Source organism: Carettochelys insculpta, chromosome 12, assembly GCF_033958435.1.
Source record: "Carettochelys insculpta isolate YL-2023 chromosome 12, ASM3395843v1, whole genome shotgun sequence".
In the NCBI taxonomy this organism is placed as follows: domain Eukaryota; kingdom Metazoa; phylum Chordata; order Testudines; family Carettochelyidae; genus Carettochelys; species Carettochelys insculpta.
In genome coordinates, this window is record NC_134148.1 from 46,249,073 (window position 1) to 46,262,422 (window position 13,350).

At 61.0% G+C, this 13,350-nt stretch overlaps 1 protein-coding gene across 1 annotated transcript in view; it reads right to left on the reverse strand.

Moving 5' to 3' along the window:
* Positions 1-13,350, reverse strand: part of CKMT1A (creatine kinase, mitochondrial 1A) — a 35,760-nt gene that overhangs the window by 458 nt on the left and 21,952 nt on the right. Inside the window, exons 3-8 of the mRNA XM_075006581.1 lie at positions 5,860-5,955; positions 4,997-5,218; positions 4,153-4,238; positions 1,978-2,101; positions 754-888; positions 220-345 (exon numbers count right to left, since the gene is read on the reverse strand). Coding sequence (XP_074862682.1) covers positions 220-345; positions 754-888; positions 1,978-2,101; positions 4,153-4,238; positions 4,997-5,218; positions 5,860-5,955 — 789 coding nt within the window. The remainder of the gene's footprint in view (positions 1-219; positions 346-753; positions 889-1,977; positions 2,102-4,152; positions 4,239-4,996; positions 5,219-5,859; positions 5,956-13,350) is intronic.

Genomic DNA, 13,350 nt, shown 5'->3' on the forward strand with positions numbered 1-13,350 from the left:
AGACAGCAGCACAGCACCCTCTCTCCTTCACTACCTTCTGCTTGGCCTTAGCTGTCGCCCAGGAGCTCCATGCTTCCCTCAGCTGGCGAGGCTTCAGCTTGCCCCCATGCCCGCAGTGCACGTACAGCATGCATGCCGGGAGTGCTTGCATTCTGCACCCCCATGCTGGCATTGGCCCCCTGTGCCCAGCTGGGCCAGAACGCCGACCCAGGCGGGTACCTCAGACTTCCCCAGGCGATCCAGATTGGAGATGTCAAAGATGCTGCCGGTGGCGGCTGTGTCCACCCCGCCAGTCCCACGCTTTTGCAGCCGCAGATTCTCCAGGATCTTGGTGAATCGGCTGTCCTGGAGAGGCAGAGATGCATTGGGTCAGGGGAGACCAGTTGAGGAGGGTGGGTCTGGGGCCTTGGGAGCTTGGCTCCTGGGGAGGCTGCCAGGCATGGGTGTGGGGGGGATGTAGCCAGAGAGAGTGAGGAGTCTCTTCCCCATAGGGCCCTTGGATGCAGCTGTGGGAGAGCACAGGGAGCTGATGCCCTGCCACAGGGATGGTCCCAGAGCGGGGATGTGATCTGGGCTGGGGCTGGGCCCAGGCCACCTCTCATCTGTGTCACCCAGAGCTAACTGCAGCTCCTGGCCACTGGCTATGCCAGTCCCCTGACTTTGCGAGGTGGCCCATGTCCCAGTTGTTCTGAGAGCTCTGTGAGGTCTGGCCGGTCTCCAGGCTCAGCCCAGCTCCCATGGCTACAGTGGTACCTTGCTGAGCAGCGGCAGTTTGATGTGGACCCCAGCGCGCAGCCCAGTGCCTAGGTTGGATGGACATGTTAGGATGTAGCCCAGCCTCTCGTTCCACATGAACTCCCAGCCCCGTTCTTGGATTAGTTTCTCCACCTGCAACCCAAGGAAATGGGCCAGATCAGCCTCGCATTCAGCTCTCCCCAGCACCACCCCAGCAACACCTGGACCATCTGTAGTTCCCACAGCAAGTCACTGACACTGGTGGAGTGAGCTGGGCCTACCCGCAAGGGGACCATTCCGTTGCACACAACAGAAAAGCCAGGTGGGGATGGCTGCTGGCTTTGGGAGAGCTGGGCCGGGGGAGCTGACGGCCCTGGGAGAGCTGCGCAGGGGCAGCTGATGGCCCTGAGAGAGCCGGGGAGGGTGGCGGATGGCTCAGGGAGAGCCGGGCGGGGGTGGCTGATGGCTCTGGAGAGCCGGGGGGGCAGCTCTGGGAGAGCCGGGTGGGGGTGGCTGATGGCTCTGAGAGAGCCGGGCAGGGGTGGCTGATGGCTCTGGAGAGCCGGGGGGGCGGCTCTGGGAGAGCCGGGCGGGGGTGGCTGATGGCTCTGGAGAGCCGGGGGGGCGGCTCTGAGAGAGCCGGGCGGGGGTGGCTGATGGCTCAGGGAGAGCCGGGCGGGGGTGGCTGATGGCTCTGGAGAGCCGGGGGGGCAGCTCTGAGAGAGCCGGGCGGGGGTGGCTGATGGCTCTGGAGAGCCGGTGGGGCGGCTCTGGGAGAGCCGGGCGGGGGTGGCTGATGGCTCTGGAGAGCCGGGTGGGGCGGCTCTGAGAGAGCCGGGCAGGGGTGGCTGATGGCTCTGGAGAGCCGGGGGGGCGGCTCTGAGAGAGCCGGGCGGGGGTGGCTGATGGCTCTGGAGAGCTAGGGGGGCGGCTCTGAGAGAGCCGGGCGGGGGTGGCTGATGGCTCTGGAGAGCTAGGGGGGCGGCTCTGAGAGAGCCGGGCGGGGGTGGCTGATGGCTCTGGAGAGCCGGGGGGGCAGCTCTGAGAGAGCCGGGCGGGGGTGGCTGATGGCTCTGGAGAGCCGGGTGGGGCGGCTCTGGGAGAGCCGGGCGGGGGTGGCTCACAGCTCAGGGACAGCTGGGTGGGGGCGGCTCAGGGAGAGCCGGGGGTGTGGCTCACGGCTCAGAGAGAGAGAGAGAGAGAGACGGCTCTGGGATGGCCCTGGTGCTGCCCTGCTCTCACCTCCTTCAGGCCCCTACAGAACCGCTCAAAGACCCGCTTCATGTTGCCGCCCTTCTCCATGGAAATGAGGCGGGTATGATCCTCCTCGTTTATCCAGATCAGGAAGGTCTTCTCGTGATTGTGCCTGGGGAAGAGGACGGCACATCAATGCCTGGAGCCCACAGCTGGGCCAGGCAGTTGCTGGGTGGCCCACAGGGAGGGGGTCCCCAGGAGAGATCAGCCCTTGTGATGGGCTCACGGCAGGAGGCTCTTGGGCCATTTCTGGGTGGAGAGCGCTGATCCAGCCCTGGGGAGCAGTCAGGTCCCAGCAGCTTGCATAAAGCCTGCCTCTGACCAGGAGGTGAGCTTGGGTCCTGCCCTTGCTGGCCCAGGGCCAACTACCCACCAGCAGCTGTAGCCAGAGTCCTGACAGCTACCCTGCAGCTAGCTTGTCCCACCCCAGTCAGCAGGCTCAGGCCAGGCAGGGGTCTGAGTGCAGAGCACATACCCGAAGGCAGCAGGTCTCAAGCAGGCGCCAGTGCATGTGTTGGTGGTCCCAGCCCAGCGTGGGTGGAGGGCCTGGGCAGGCAATGCAGCAGCCTGTCCCTGCAGCGCCCAGTGAGCGCTCCTGGGCCTGACACCTGCTGCTTTGGGATCTGCGCTGGCACTTTGCAGCCTCTGGGGACACGAGGGGTCGATACAGGCGGTGCCAGAGGCGGCTCGTGGCCTTGGAGGTAGTTATGTTGTTCGGATGCTGGGGCCCCCCAAGGCATGGGGAGCCTGGGATGCCACAGGCAGCCAGTGCCCCCCACCTTCCCTGGAGCGGGATCTTGCTGAAGGGCTGAGGAAGGCAGCGACAGAGATGGGTTTGTCAGCAAAAGCTGGTACCTGCACTGAAAACTGGCTGTGAGACCCCGGGGCGGAGCCGTCCCATCCAGAGGGTGAACCGGGGCAACCTCCCCAGGCCCTGCACTTTGGGGATCCCCGCAGTGGCCGCCCCAGCTGCCCCATGGACGGGAGCGGGGAGGATTACCTGGGGCAGGGAGCACCGGCCCCCACACTCACCATGTGGGCGGCAGGCTGCACTGCTGTGCCGCCCCTCCCAGCCTCCTGCGCTGCACATCCCTGTGGCAGTGGCACGTGGCCTCCACTGCCGCCGCCTGCCAAGCAGTGAGGCTCCGAGGGCCCATCAGGCCCAGCGCTGCAGCACTGCCCGTGTGGCGCACGGCTGGCGAGGCAAGTCCTGCTGCTGCGGCTGCGCCCGGACTCGGGTAACCCCTAGCTTGGTTGGGCAGGGAGTGATGTGGGGGTGGAGGGGGCACCAGCAGGGCCAGCAGCGTGGGGCGGTTGCCCCCAGGCTCTGCTCCAGGAGCCCTGGGGGGGAGTTGCCCCAGTCTCTGCCCCCTCTGGGGCTGCCCTGCTTGCTGGCTCAGGGCTCCGGGGGGATACAGGCTCTGCCCTCCGCTGCGCTGGGGTTTGGCCCCTGCAGCACAGAAGGCGGAGGTTTTCCTCGGGGGAAAGCGTGTGCTGTGCAGAGGCAGGGCTGCAAGGTGGGCGCAGGCATGGGAGCCGCGTGCGGGAGGCAAGCTGGTCTGCATCTGCTGCTTGCTGAGTGTAACTGTGTAACATACATGGAGGTCCCAGGACTCTAGGTCACACTCACAGCCTGGGGGGGCTCTGCAGAGGTGGGGTCACGGTGGCCAGCCTGTGCCCTGACGGGCGGCATAGAGGGGCAGACCTCAGCTAGGAGGAGCGAGGGTTTTACCATCTGAACCCAGCGCACTGGAATCCTGCCCAGTCTGGTGCCCGCAGTCCAAGACGGATGCTGCTCAGCTGGAGGAACGGGTAACTGGCCTGACCATCGTGTGCGTGGCAACACTGATGGCCTGTGCGCAGTTCTGGGTGGTCTCGCTGGTGGTGAAGGCAGAGCACAGGAGCGCATGGGGGGAGCATTTGAACTGGGCCTGTGCAGGAGCCAGGAAAGGTGGTGCTCCAAGCCGTGGGATGGGCACTGGATGGGCCTGGTGTGCCGGTGGAGGACGTGTGGTTACGGGAAGTGGCCCTAGAGGGATGTGGCTATAGGGTGAGGGGTGCAGGTGTGGTACTGTGCCAGGAGCCTTAACGGTACGCTGCCCAGCCCCTCTGCCCACAGGCTGCCCACGCTTAGCTGCCCAGGTGAAAGCAGTGACTCCATACCAGATTCCTCGGGCATCAGGCCAGTCCCGGGCCATTCCTGCTGCTGTCAGTAAGGGAGAGACGGGCTTGTCGAAGAGGAAATGATCCTGGGGAAGGAGATGGGGCATGAGCCAGAGGCCCACAAGTGCTGTTCCCAGGAGCTAGGGGTTTCCTCCCTTCTGTGCCCCCCGGGTCAGGTCCCCCAGTGCAGGGCAGGCCTGGCTGCTGGTGGGGCCTGCAAGCTGCGCTCTGGGAGCAGGGAATGGCAGGACAAGCTGTGCTTTAACCAGTGGACAGGGCCTGTCACCTGGGCTCCCCATCTTAGCGTCCGGAGCTAGAACTGCTCTGCAGCCCAGAAGTCTACAGCTGGCGCTGCCCAGAACTGCCCAAGGGTGCCTGCCTTGCCCCAGGCCCAGCAGCTGCAGGACCCAGCAAGATGTTGGCAGACCCCGGTGCCAGTCCCCTGCCTGACCTTGGGAGCTGCCCGGGGAGAGACAGGCAAGTGCCAGGGGAGGTGCTGGCTGAGTGTCTGTGGCCCTTGGTGCTAAGCAGCGTGGCTGTGCTCTGCCTCTGCAGCCAGCCAGCCAGCGCGGCCTGCAGCCGTGCCCAGCCCTGTTGGGGCAGCAGGTACTCATGCAGCCTGCTGAGGACTCATGCCCGAAGGGCAGCCTGAGGGGCAGCAGCAGGAAGAGCTTGACGAGCAGGTGGATGAGGGGCAATGAGGGGGTGACAGGGAGAAGGGCAGAAGCTGAGCTGTTCTCGGCTCCTAGCAGCCCAGTGGCTGGTCCTGGTCCTGGCCCTGCCCCACCATCCTCGCTGCCCCTCAGCACCACATGGTGGCCCTCAGCCCCACTGGGTCACTCACATCAATGAGTTGCTGCTGCTCCTTCTCAGTCATATCACTGAGGCGATAGTACCGGCCGGCCAGGTCTCCTGTCAGGCCACTCAGGGCATCCACAGTTACCTTTTCGACCTCTCTCCGCTCCGCGCGGGTGCAGGCAGGGGGCAGGCTGAGCCCACGGATGCTGCGCCCTGTCCGGACACGCGATGACAGCACGTAGCGCTCATCAAAGTAGCCAGACTTAATCTGGGGATGGGAATGGGTGGACATGAGAGCCCTGAAATGGTGGCAGGCCTAAGGCATCAGCCAGGGGCAGAAATGGGGGGGCGGGAAGCCAGTTCCGTCCCTTTTCCCCTCTTTCGCAGCCCAGTAATGACTAACCTGGCCCCTCTCAGGGCCCAGGGTATGTGGTGGGAAAGGTGCCAGGGAGTCCAATGGAGAAGGCTGCATGCTGGTTTCATCTCACTGCCGCCTTCTGCAGTGCAAACCGAGCTGTCCCTGGTGCCTCTGAGCCAGTGAATGGCTGTCTGACTGTGACTGTTGATTTCCTTGTCCGTGACGTAACGGTAGCACCTGGAGTCGGGACAACTGTCCCATGTCTGTCAAGCACCTGTGTACCCCTGCCCAGACTTGTCCAAAGCACACCCTTGCAGTGCGCACAGGCCATAGGCATTGCGGGTAAGTGCGTGCCCCGCATGAGACTATTGCTGCTCAGCTGTTGCTGGCTGCCAGTGGTACCTTACACAACGCCTGTTAGGTACTGGGGAGGTAGGGCACAAGGGAGCTGAGGACACTGCACTGCTCAGGACAGCTGACAATAGGGGTTCTGGCCCTCTGGCACATGGAGCCTCCGATGGCCACACCGTGTCCCCCAGGGTGTTACACACCTTACTGGCATCCAGGTCTGTGGGGTGTTTCATGGTCCGTGGGTTGTAACCATTGTGTCTCTCTTGAATCACGGGGTCAAAAAGGTCTGCAAACACCTGGAACAGCAACAGGGCAGGGATCAGAGTAGGGTAATGGGACGCAGGGGCTATCTGCCTTCTGGGGGACAAGGTGTGCTCCCCATTCTGTGCCTTGCTCAGCAGCACAGGGAAAGGGGAGATGTCCTGTTCCTGCAGCGCTGTCCTGCAGTTGGGGCTGTCCAGAGTACCCTTCTGTGCATCCCCTAGTGCTGAGCTCTCTGCCGCCCAACAGGTGTGTGGGCACTGCAGCCCGCTAGAGAGGCCAGTAGCAGCAGGGACTGCAGAGCAGGGCAAAGGCTAATGCACAGGGCACTGGCAAGCCAGGAGCCTACATGAGTTGGCAGCTGGTGCAGCAAAGCTCTGGCTGGGACAGCAACGAGAGAGGCAGCAAAACACTGGTCCCCCCCAGCAATGCCCCAAACGAACCCTCGCTTCATCCTCCCCACCTGAATGGCCAAACCACCCTGCCCAGCATTCAGGGGACACCTCCCAGCCGCTGCTGCTCCCCCTCCCCGTCCCGCCAAGGCTAACGTGCTGCAGCATCTGAGAGGCCTCGACAGCTGGTGTCCCTAAGGCTCAGGAGCTTAGACTGTAATGCAGCGGGTGGGGATGGTGTGGGGGTCACAGCGAAGGGGCCCTGGGCAGTGGGTGGGGATGTTATTGGGTCACAGTGAAGGGGCCCTGGGCAGTGGGTGGGGATGTTATTGGGTCACAGTGAAGGGGCCCTGGGCAGTGGGTGGGGATGTTATTGGGTCACAGTGAAGGGGCCCTGGGCAGTGGGAGGGGTTGTTATGGGGGTCACAGCGAAGGGGCCCTGGGCAGTGGGTGGGGATGCTATTGGGTCACAGTGAAGGGGCCCTGGGCAGTGGGTGGGGATGTTATGGGGTCACAGCGAAGGGGCCCTGGGCAGTGATGGGCGACTATGAGGTCACAGTTAAGGGGCCCTGGGCAGTGGGTGGGGATGTTATGGTGTCACAGTGAAGGGGCCCTGGGCAGTGGGTGGGGATGCTATGGGGTCACAGCGAAGGGGCCCTGGGCAGTAGGTGGGGATGTTATGGGGTCACAGTGAAGGGGCCCTGGGCAGTGGGTGGGGATGTTATGGGGTCACAGTGAAGGGGCCCTGGGCAGTGGGTGGGGATGTTATGGGGTCACGGTGAAGGGGCCCTGGGGAGTGATGGGGACTATGGGGTCTGTGATGGAGTGGGGGATACCTGCGTGTGTGTGTGTGTGTGTGTGTGTGTGTGTGGCTCACAGAGGGTGTGAGGCTCCTGCTGAGGGTAACCCTGACAACCAGGTAACACCTTTGTACTGCAGACAAAGGAGGAGGTGGAGCCTGAGGGGTCTGAATTGGAACTGGGAGTTGGAAACAGTTAGTCTGGGCTGAGGGAGAGAGAGACCAAGGAGGGGGCAAGGCCCCGGCTCTGGGGGCCCCTCGGGGCCTCCTCTCCCGAGCATGGATTGAACTGGCTGTCTCTGCCTGCTGTACTGACTCCTCTGTACGATGCTGTGTCCTGTCGGCTAATAAACCCGCTGTTTTCCTGCTGAGTGAGAGACTCTCCTGCCTGCGGACAGGGTGCAGAGCCTGGGGGACCCCAGAACCCCATCACACTGGTGTCAGAAGTGAGATGTTCTGCACCCCGAGGATGGAGCATCCAGTAGTAAGTGACGGGCGACATGGAAGAAGAAGAGGGGCCTGTGAGACCCAGGTGTGCTGACGGGCAGTGAGGTGCAGTTTCCCAAGGCGGAGGGGCCTGCGGCCAAACCCAAGCAACTGTGGTTGTGGTCCTCGAGAGGGGGTGTCACACCCGAGGAGGGGTACTCCTGGGAATCTGTTGGAGTAGGTCCCAGAAGGTGGAGGGGCCGAGAGCCCAACCCCCAGGAACAAGTGACCCCTGAGGAGGCTGACGCTGAATGAGTTTGTCCCGAGACAGGGTGCTCATGGTCCTTGAGAGCGGGTGTCACACTGAAGAAGGGGTTCCTCTGAGAGTCTGTTGGAGTCGGTCCCAGAGGGCAGAGGGGCCTACGGCCTAACCCCAGGGAGCTTGTGACCTGCAAGGAGCCTGGCACACTGAAGGGATTCTTCCAGGAATCGTGGGGTGCAGAGGGCATCAGCCTGAGAGCCTGCAACCACACTGAGCAACTCCGCTGTGAAGTGGCAGCACCTGGAAACCGAATCGAGATTAAAGGAGCTGAACAAGGCAGTGTGGATGTGCAGTGGCAGAGATGAGGGTTAAGGAAACTCCTGCAGAGGTGAGCCCGGATCAGGGCAGGGAACCCTGAACTGCATGGAGCTCTGAACCGAGTGGCCTGCCACAGCTCAAGGAGGGAAGGAGCGATTCCAACCCATCATCTACTAGTGGCCAAGACAGACCTGCGGAGAGTTTTCCAGGCCTGGGCCGAGGAAGGTGCCTGTGTGTCTGTGCAGGAAAGCAGCTAATCCACTGGGAATGGCAAGTTGTCTGTGAGAGAAGCTGCTTCACCTTCTGTGTGTGTGTGGAGACCAGCCGGGGAGCTGGGGCAGGGACAAAGGAGAGAGTGTCTCCCATTGTCTGTCTGTGTTGAACAGCAGCAGCAGCAGCCTGGGGAGAGAGCAGAGCCTGCGTTTGGAAAAGGTGCCAATGAGGAAACTAGCCCATTGTCTGAGGAAGATTCCCCAGCCTAGGGTGGCTGGAGAAGGATCCACCAGAAAAGAGCATTCCAGGTGTGTCTCTGAATCCAGCCATGGGGGCTGGAGCAGAGGGAATGGCTCTGGGATGGGCAGTGGTATCCCTGCTAAGGACACTGGTCCTTGGTGCAAGAAAAGTGCTTCTGCTTCTGGGAAAGTGAATCCTTTGCCTGAGCCTGTGGGGGCTCGAGATGGAGCCAAGATCCCAGAGCTGGATCTGAGGGCAGCTGAAGCCCAGATGGGAAGTGGGCCTACCTCTGTGTCTCTCAGGGGGGATGATGCTTTAACTTGGTCTAATCCAGTTAGGATCATCAGGGAATCCCAGAGACCAGACGATTCTGGTACTTGTTCTTTGCCTGATGCTGAGGTGTTACTGGGAGGGGGTGAGAGGACTCTGTCCTACCAGAGTCATCCTCTCACCAGGACACAAGAACAGACGGGCAATGGAGTTACGCTGACTGATGAAGATAAAGGAGCTGGTAGCAGAAGGGAGGAAAGGGACCCTAACCTTCTGTCCGGTGGTACTGGCTGTCTGCCTGGAGGGGGATTACATGGGAATCTGCCTGATGGGCCAGAAGTGATCCTGGGTGTAGGTGAACCCCAGGAGCTGGTTGTGGCTCAAGGGAGCAGTGCCCCTGTGGAGCAAGACAGGGGTGAGTTGTTGTCTGGGGGAGCTCTTGAGGAAGAGAATTTCCCTGAAACTTTTCCTGACCCGTCTGTGGGGACTGCAGAAAATGGGAGTGAGGTGAAGGAGAATGAACAGGAAAGGTGCATGTCTGTAAGAGCCAGAGCCAGACCTTTGCCTGGGGAGAAGTTTGTTTCAGCTCCTGATAGCCAGGACCTGCTTGAGTGTGAAACCACTGGCTGTGCTCTGGAAGGGTCCAAAGCAGGCAGGGTAAAAGTTTCTCAGGAATTGGAAGTTGATGCAAGTAAAGTGAAAACTATCAGGTAGTGTGAGCAGCCCTGTGAGAACCAAGTAAAACAGCTGCAGTCAGTCTCTGTAGGATGCAGGAGAGCACCAGCAATTCCCCATCTCCAAATGGTGGAAACACTTATATTCTCATACTGGATTCGACTTCTGATTCCATGGGGAGGCAGTAGTTGGAGGTGGAAGGACAAAGGAGCTTTGGGCCTGGTGGGCCAGTAAGGGATAAACAGGGATTCCTTCATGTGGATTCTGCGTCTGGGACTCACAAAACAACTCTCAGAAAGCAGTTTGGTTTGCAAATTTCCAGGCTGGCTGGGAGGGGGCCGTCTCCCTGAGATCATCAATGGCCCAGCTCTTGTTAGAAGGGAGGGCACAGCCAGAGAGATCAAATTTCCACCCCAGGGGGCAAGGGAGAAGATTAGAACTTGATGGTGCTAAGAAAGGCCTCAGCCATTTATCCCCAAAATACCAGATTCTCAAGGATGTTGCACAAAGGTTGTGGTCTACCCAAAGAGCAACGTAAATGTGCAGTTGCAATGGGTTTGTTCTGTAACTCACACTGACTGCTGTAACCAAGGGGTGCTGCTACCAAAAGCTGTAGAATTGTACCATGTACTGAATGTTTGGAAAGAGCCATTTAACATGATGACATTGATGTAGAAGCATGAGTTGTATGTTGAAGGAGTCTGTAACTCTGAAATGTCACCATTGTTCCCTGTAACTAGTCTTGCAACCTCTCACATGAGGAGGAACATTCCAAACCTATTGTGTGGCATGGAAGGGGAAACTGAGGCACACAACCATTTTGGTGGTCTGGCTAAATGCCAAGGGTGGAAGCATTTGTACCTTCTTTTACTGGACTGTAGCTGAATTCCAAACATTGGCCGGAGCAGCTGTATGGACTGGTGGTCAAACAGGGCAGGGCCCAGACCAGAAAAGAACTATTTAATCTGTTGGTGCTGCAGCATCTGTATGGGCTCTGCCTGCCCGACTTGAGAACGTGGCTGATGGACCAGAGACAGAAGCAGGGAGACCAACCAACCTGAGGAAACTAAAGGGACTTGCCCGGCTGCATCACATGAAAAGGGCCAACACCAAGCTCCTGAGTTGGAGCCTCCCCAAGCAGGATTACAATGTGGAGGTGGTGCACATCAAGGTGAGCACTGAGGGGGCAGCCAATGCCCAATCACGAGGGGAGGGCCTCAAACTTCCCCAGGTCCCTGGCTGAGTGACCCCGCTCAGTTCGGTCTGGAAGGGGGGAGAGATGTGATGGAGTGGGGGATACCTGTGTGTGTGTGTGTGGCTCACAGAGGGTGTGGGGCCCCTGCTGAGGGTAACCCTGACAACCAGGTAACACCTTTGTACTGCAGACAAAGGAGGAGGTGGAGCCTGAGAGGTTTGAATTGGAACTGGGAGTTGAAAGCAGTGAGTCTGGGCTGAGGGAGAGAGAGACCAAGGAGGGGGCAAGGCCCCGGCTCTGGGGGCCCCTCGGGGCCTCCTCTCCCCAGCATGGATTGAACTGGCTGTCTCTGCCTGCTGTACTGACTCCTCTGTACGATGCTGTGTCCTGTCGGCTAATAAACCCGCTGTTTTCCTGCTGAGTGAGAGACTCTCCTGCCTGCGGACAGGGTGCAGAGCCTGGGGGACCCCAGAACCCCATCACAGGGTCACAGTGAAGGGGCCCTGGGCAGTGGGTGGGGATGTTATGGGGTCACAGTGGAGGGGCCCTGGGCAGTGATGGGGGACTATGGAGTCACAGTGAAGGGGCCCTGGGCAGTGGGTGGGGTTGTTATGAGGTCACAGTGAAGGAGCCCTGGGCAGTGGGTGGGGTTGTTATGGGGTCACAGTGAAGGGGCCCTGGGCAGTGGGTGGGGATGCTATGGGGTCACAGTGAAGGGGCCCTGGGGAGTGATGGGGACTGTGGGGTCACAGTGAAGCGGCCCTGGGCAGTGGGTGGGGATGTTATGGGGTCACAGTGAAGGGGCCCTGGGCAGTGATGGGGGACTATAGGGTCACAGTGAAGGGGCCCTGGGCAGTGGGTGGGGTTGTTATGGGGTCACAGTGAAGGGGCCCTGGGCAGTGGGTGGGGTTGTTATGGGGTCACAGTGAAGGAGCCCTGGGCAGTGGGTGGGGATGTTATGGGGTCACAGCGAAGGGTCCTGGGCAGTGGGTGGGGATGTTATGGGGTCACAGTGAAGGAGCCCTGGGGAGTGATGGGGGACTATGGGGTCACAGTGAAGGGGCCCTGGGCAGTGATGGTGGATTATGGAGTCACAGTGAAGGGGCCCTGGGCAGTGGGTGGGGATGTTATGGGGTCACAGTGAAGGGGCCCTGGGCAGTGATGGGGGACTATGGAGTCACAGTGAAGGGCCCCTGGGCAGTGGGTGGGGATGTTATGGGGTCACAGTGAAGGGCCCCTGGGCAGTGGGTGGGGATGCTATGGGATCACAGTGAAGGGGCCCTGGGCAGTGGGTGGGGATGTTATGGGGTCACAGTGAAGGGCCCCTGGGCAGTGGGTGGGGATGTTATGGGGTCACAGTGAAGGGGCCCTGGGCAGTGGGTGGGGATGTTATGGGGTCACAGTGAAGGGCCCCTGGGGAGTGATGGGGGACTATGGAGTCACAGTGAAGGGGCCCTGGGCGGTGGGTGGGGATGTTATGGGGTCACAGTGAAGGGGCCCTGGGCAGTGATGAGGGACTATGGGGTCACAGTGAAGGGGCCCTGGGCAGTGGGTGGGGATGTTATGGGGTCACAATGAAGGGGTCCCGGGCAGTGGGTGGGGATGTTATGGGGTCACAGCGAAGGGGCCCTGGGCAGTGGGTGGGGATGTTATGGGGTCACAGCGAAGGGGCCCTGGGCAGTGGGTGGGATTGTTATGGGGTCACAGCGAAGGGGTCCTGGGCAGTGGGTGGGGATGTTATGGGGTCACAGCGAAGGGGCCCTGGGCAGTGGGTGGGGATGTTATGGGGTCACAGTGAAGGGGCCCTGGGCAGTGGGTGGGGATGTTATGGGGTCACAGCGAAGGGGTCCTGGGCAGTGGGTGGGGATGTTATGGGGTCACAGTGAAGGGGCCCTGGGCAGTGGGTGGGGATGTTATGGGGTCACAGCGAAGGGGTCCTGGGCAGTGGGTGGGGATGTTATGGGGTCACAGTGAAGGGTTCCTGGGGGGTTATGCTGTTGTGTTGTCAGAGCTCTGATCAGTGGTAGGGGGTTGAGGGGTTGGAGTGTGGAGCCTTGCACAGTGTGTGGGCCCTGCATATGGGAGGGGTGTTGTGGGGGCTCTGTACAGTGAAGGGCGTAGCTGGCCCTGGGTTGGTGTGCAGGCCCTTGGGTGCTGGTGGGGAGTTACTGGGTTTAGTGGGTAGCGCCCTCCCATGCAGTGATGCTGCAGTGAGGGTGTGGTTACACAGTGGGGTCCCTGCAGGGATGGGGGTTCAACATTAGCGTTTCGTTTGGGTTGAATCAGTGGGGTTTGAACAATAGAATCACAGGCATGGAGGGACTGCCGGCATCTCAAAGGGTCTCGAGGCCAGCGCCCTGCTCTGAGGCAGAACCATTTGAACCCAGACCAGCCCTGACGAGGGTTTGTGCAACTGCCCTGAAAAACCTGCACACAGCCTCCCTCCCGAGCACAGCCAGCCTGCCCCAGAGCCCGGCGCTCAGAGAGGCAGGAACGGTTGCTAATAGGAAACCCACCACACAGGGCTGCTGCTTTGTCCTTCTGAGCTTCTCTTCCTTCCTGCCCAGCAAATGCAGCCCTAAGGAAGGGGCACAGCTGGCTTGGGACAGGCAATTGCACAGCGAGCCCTTCCAGGAGCCT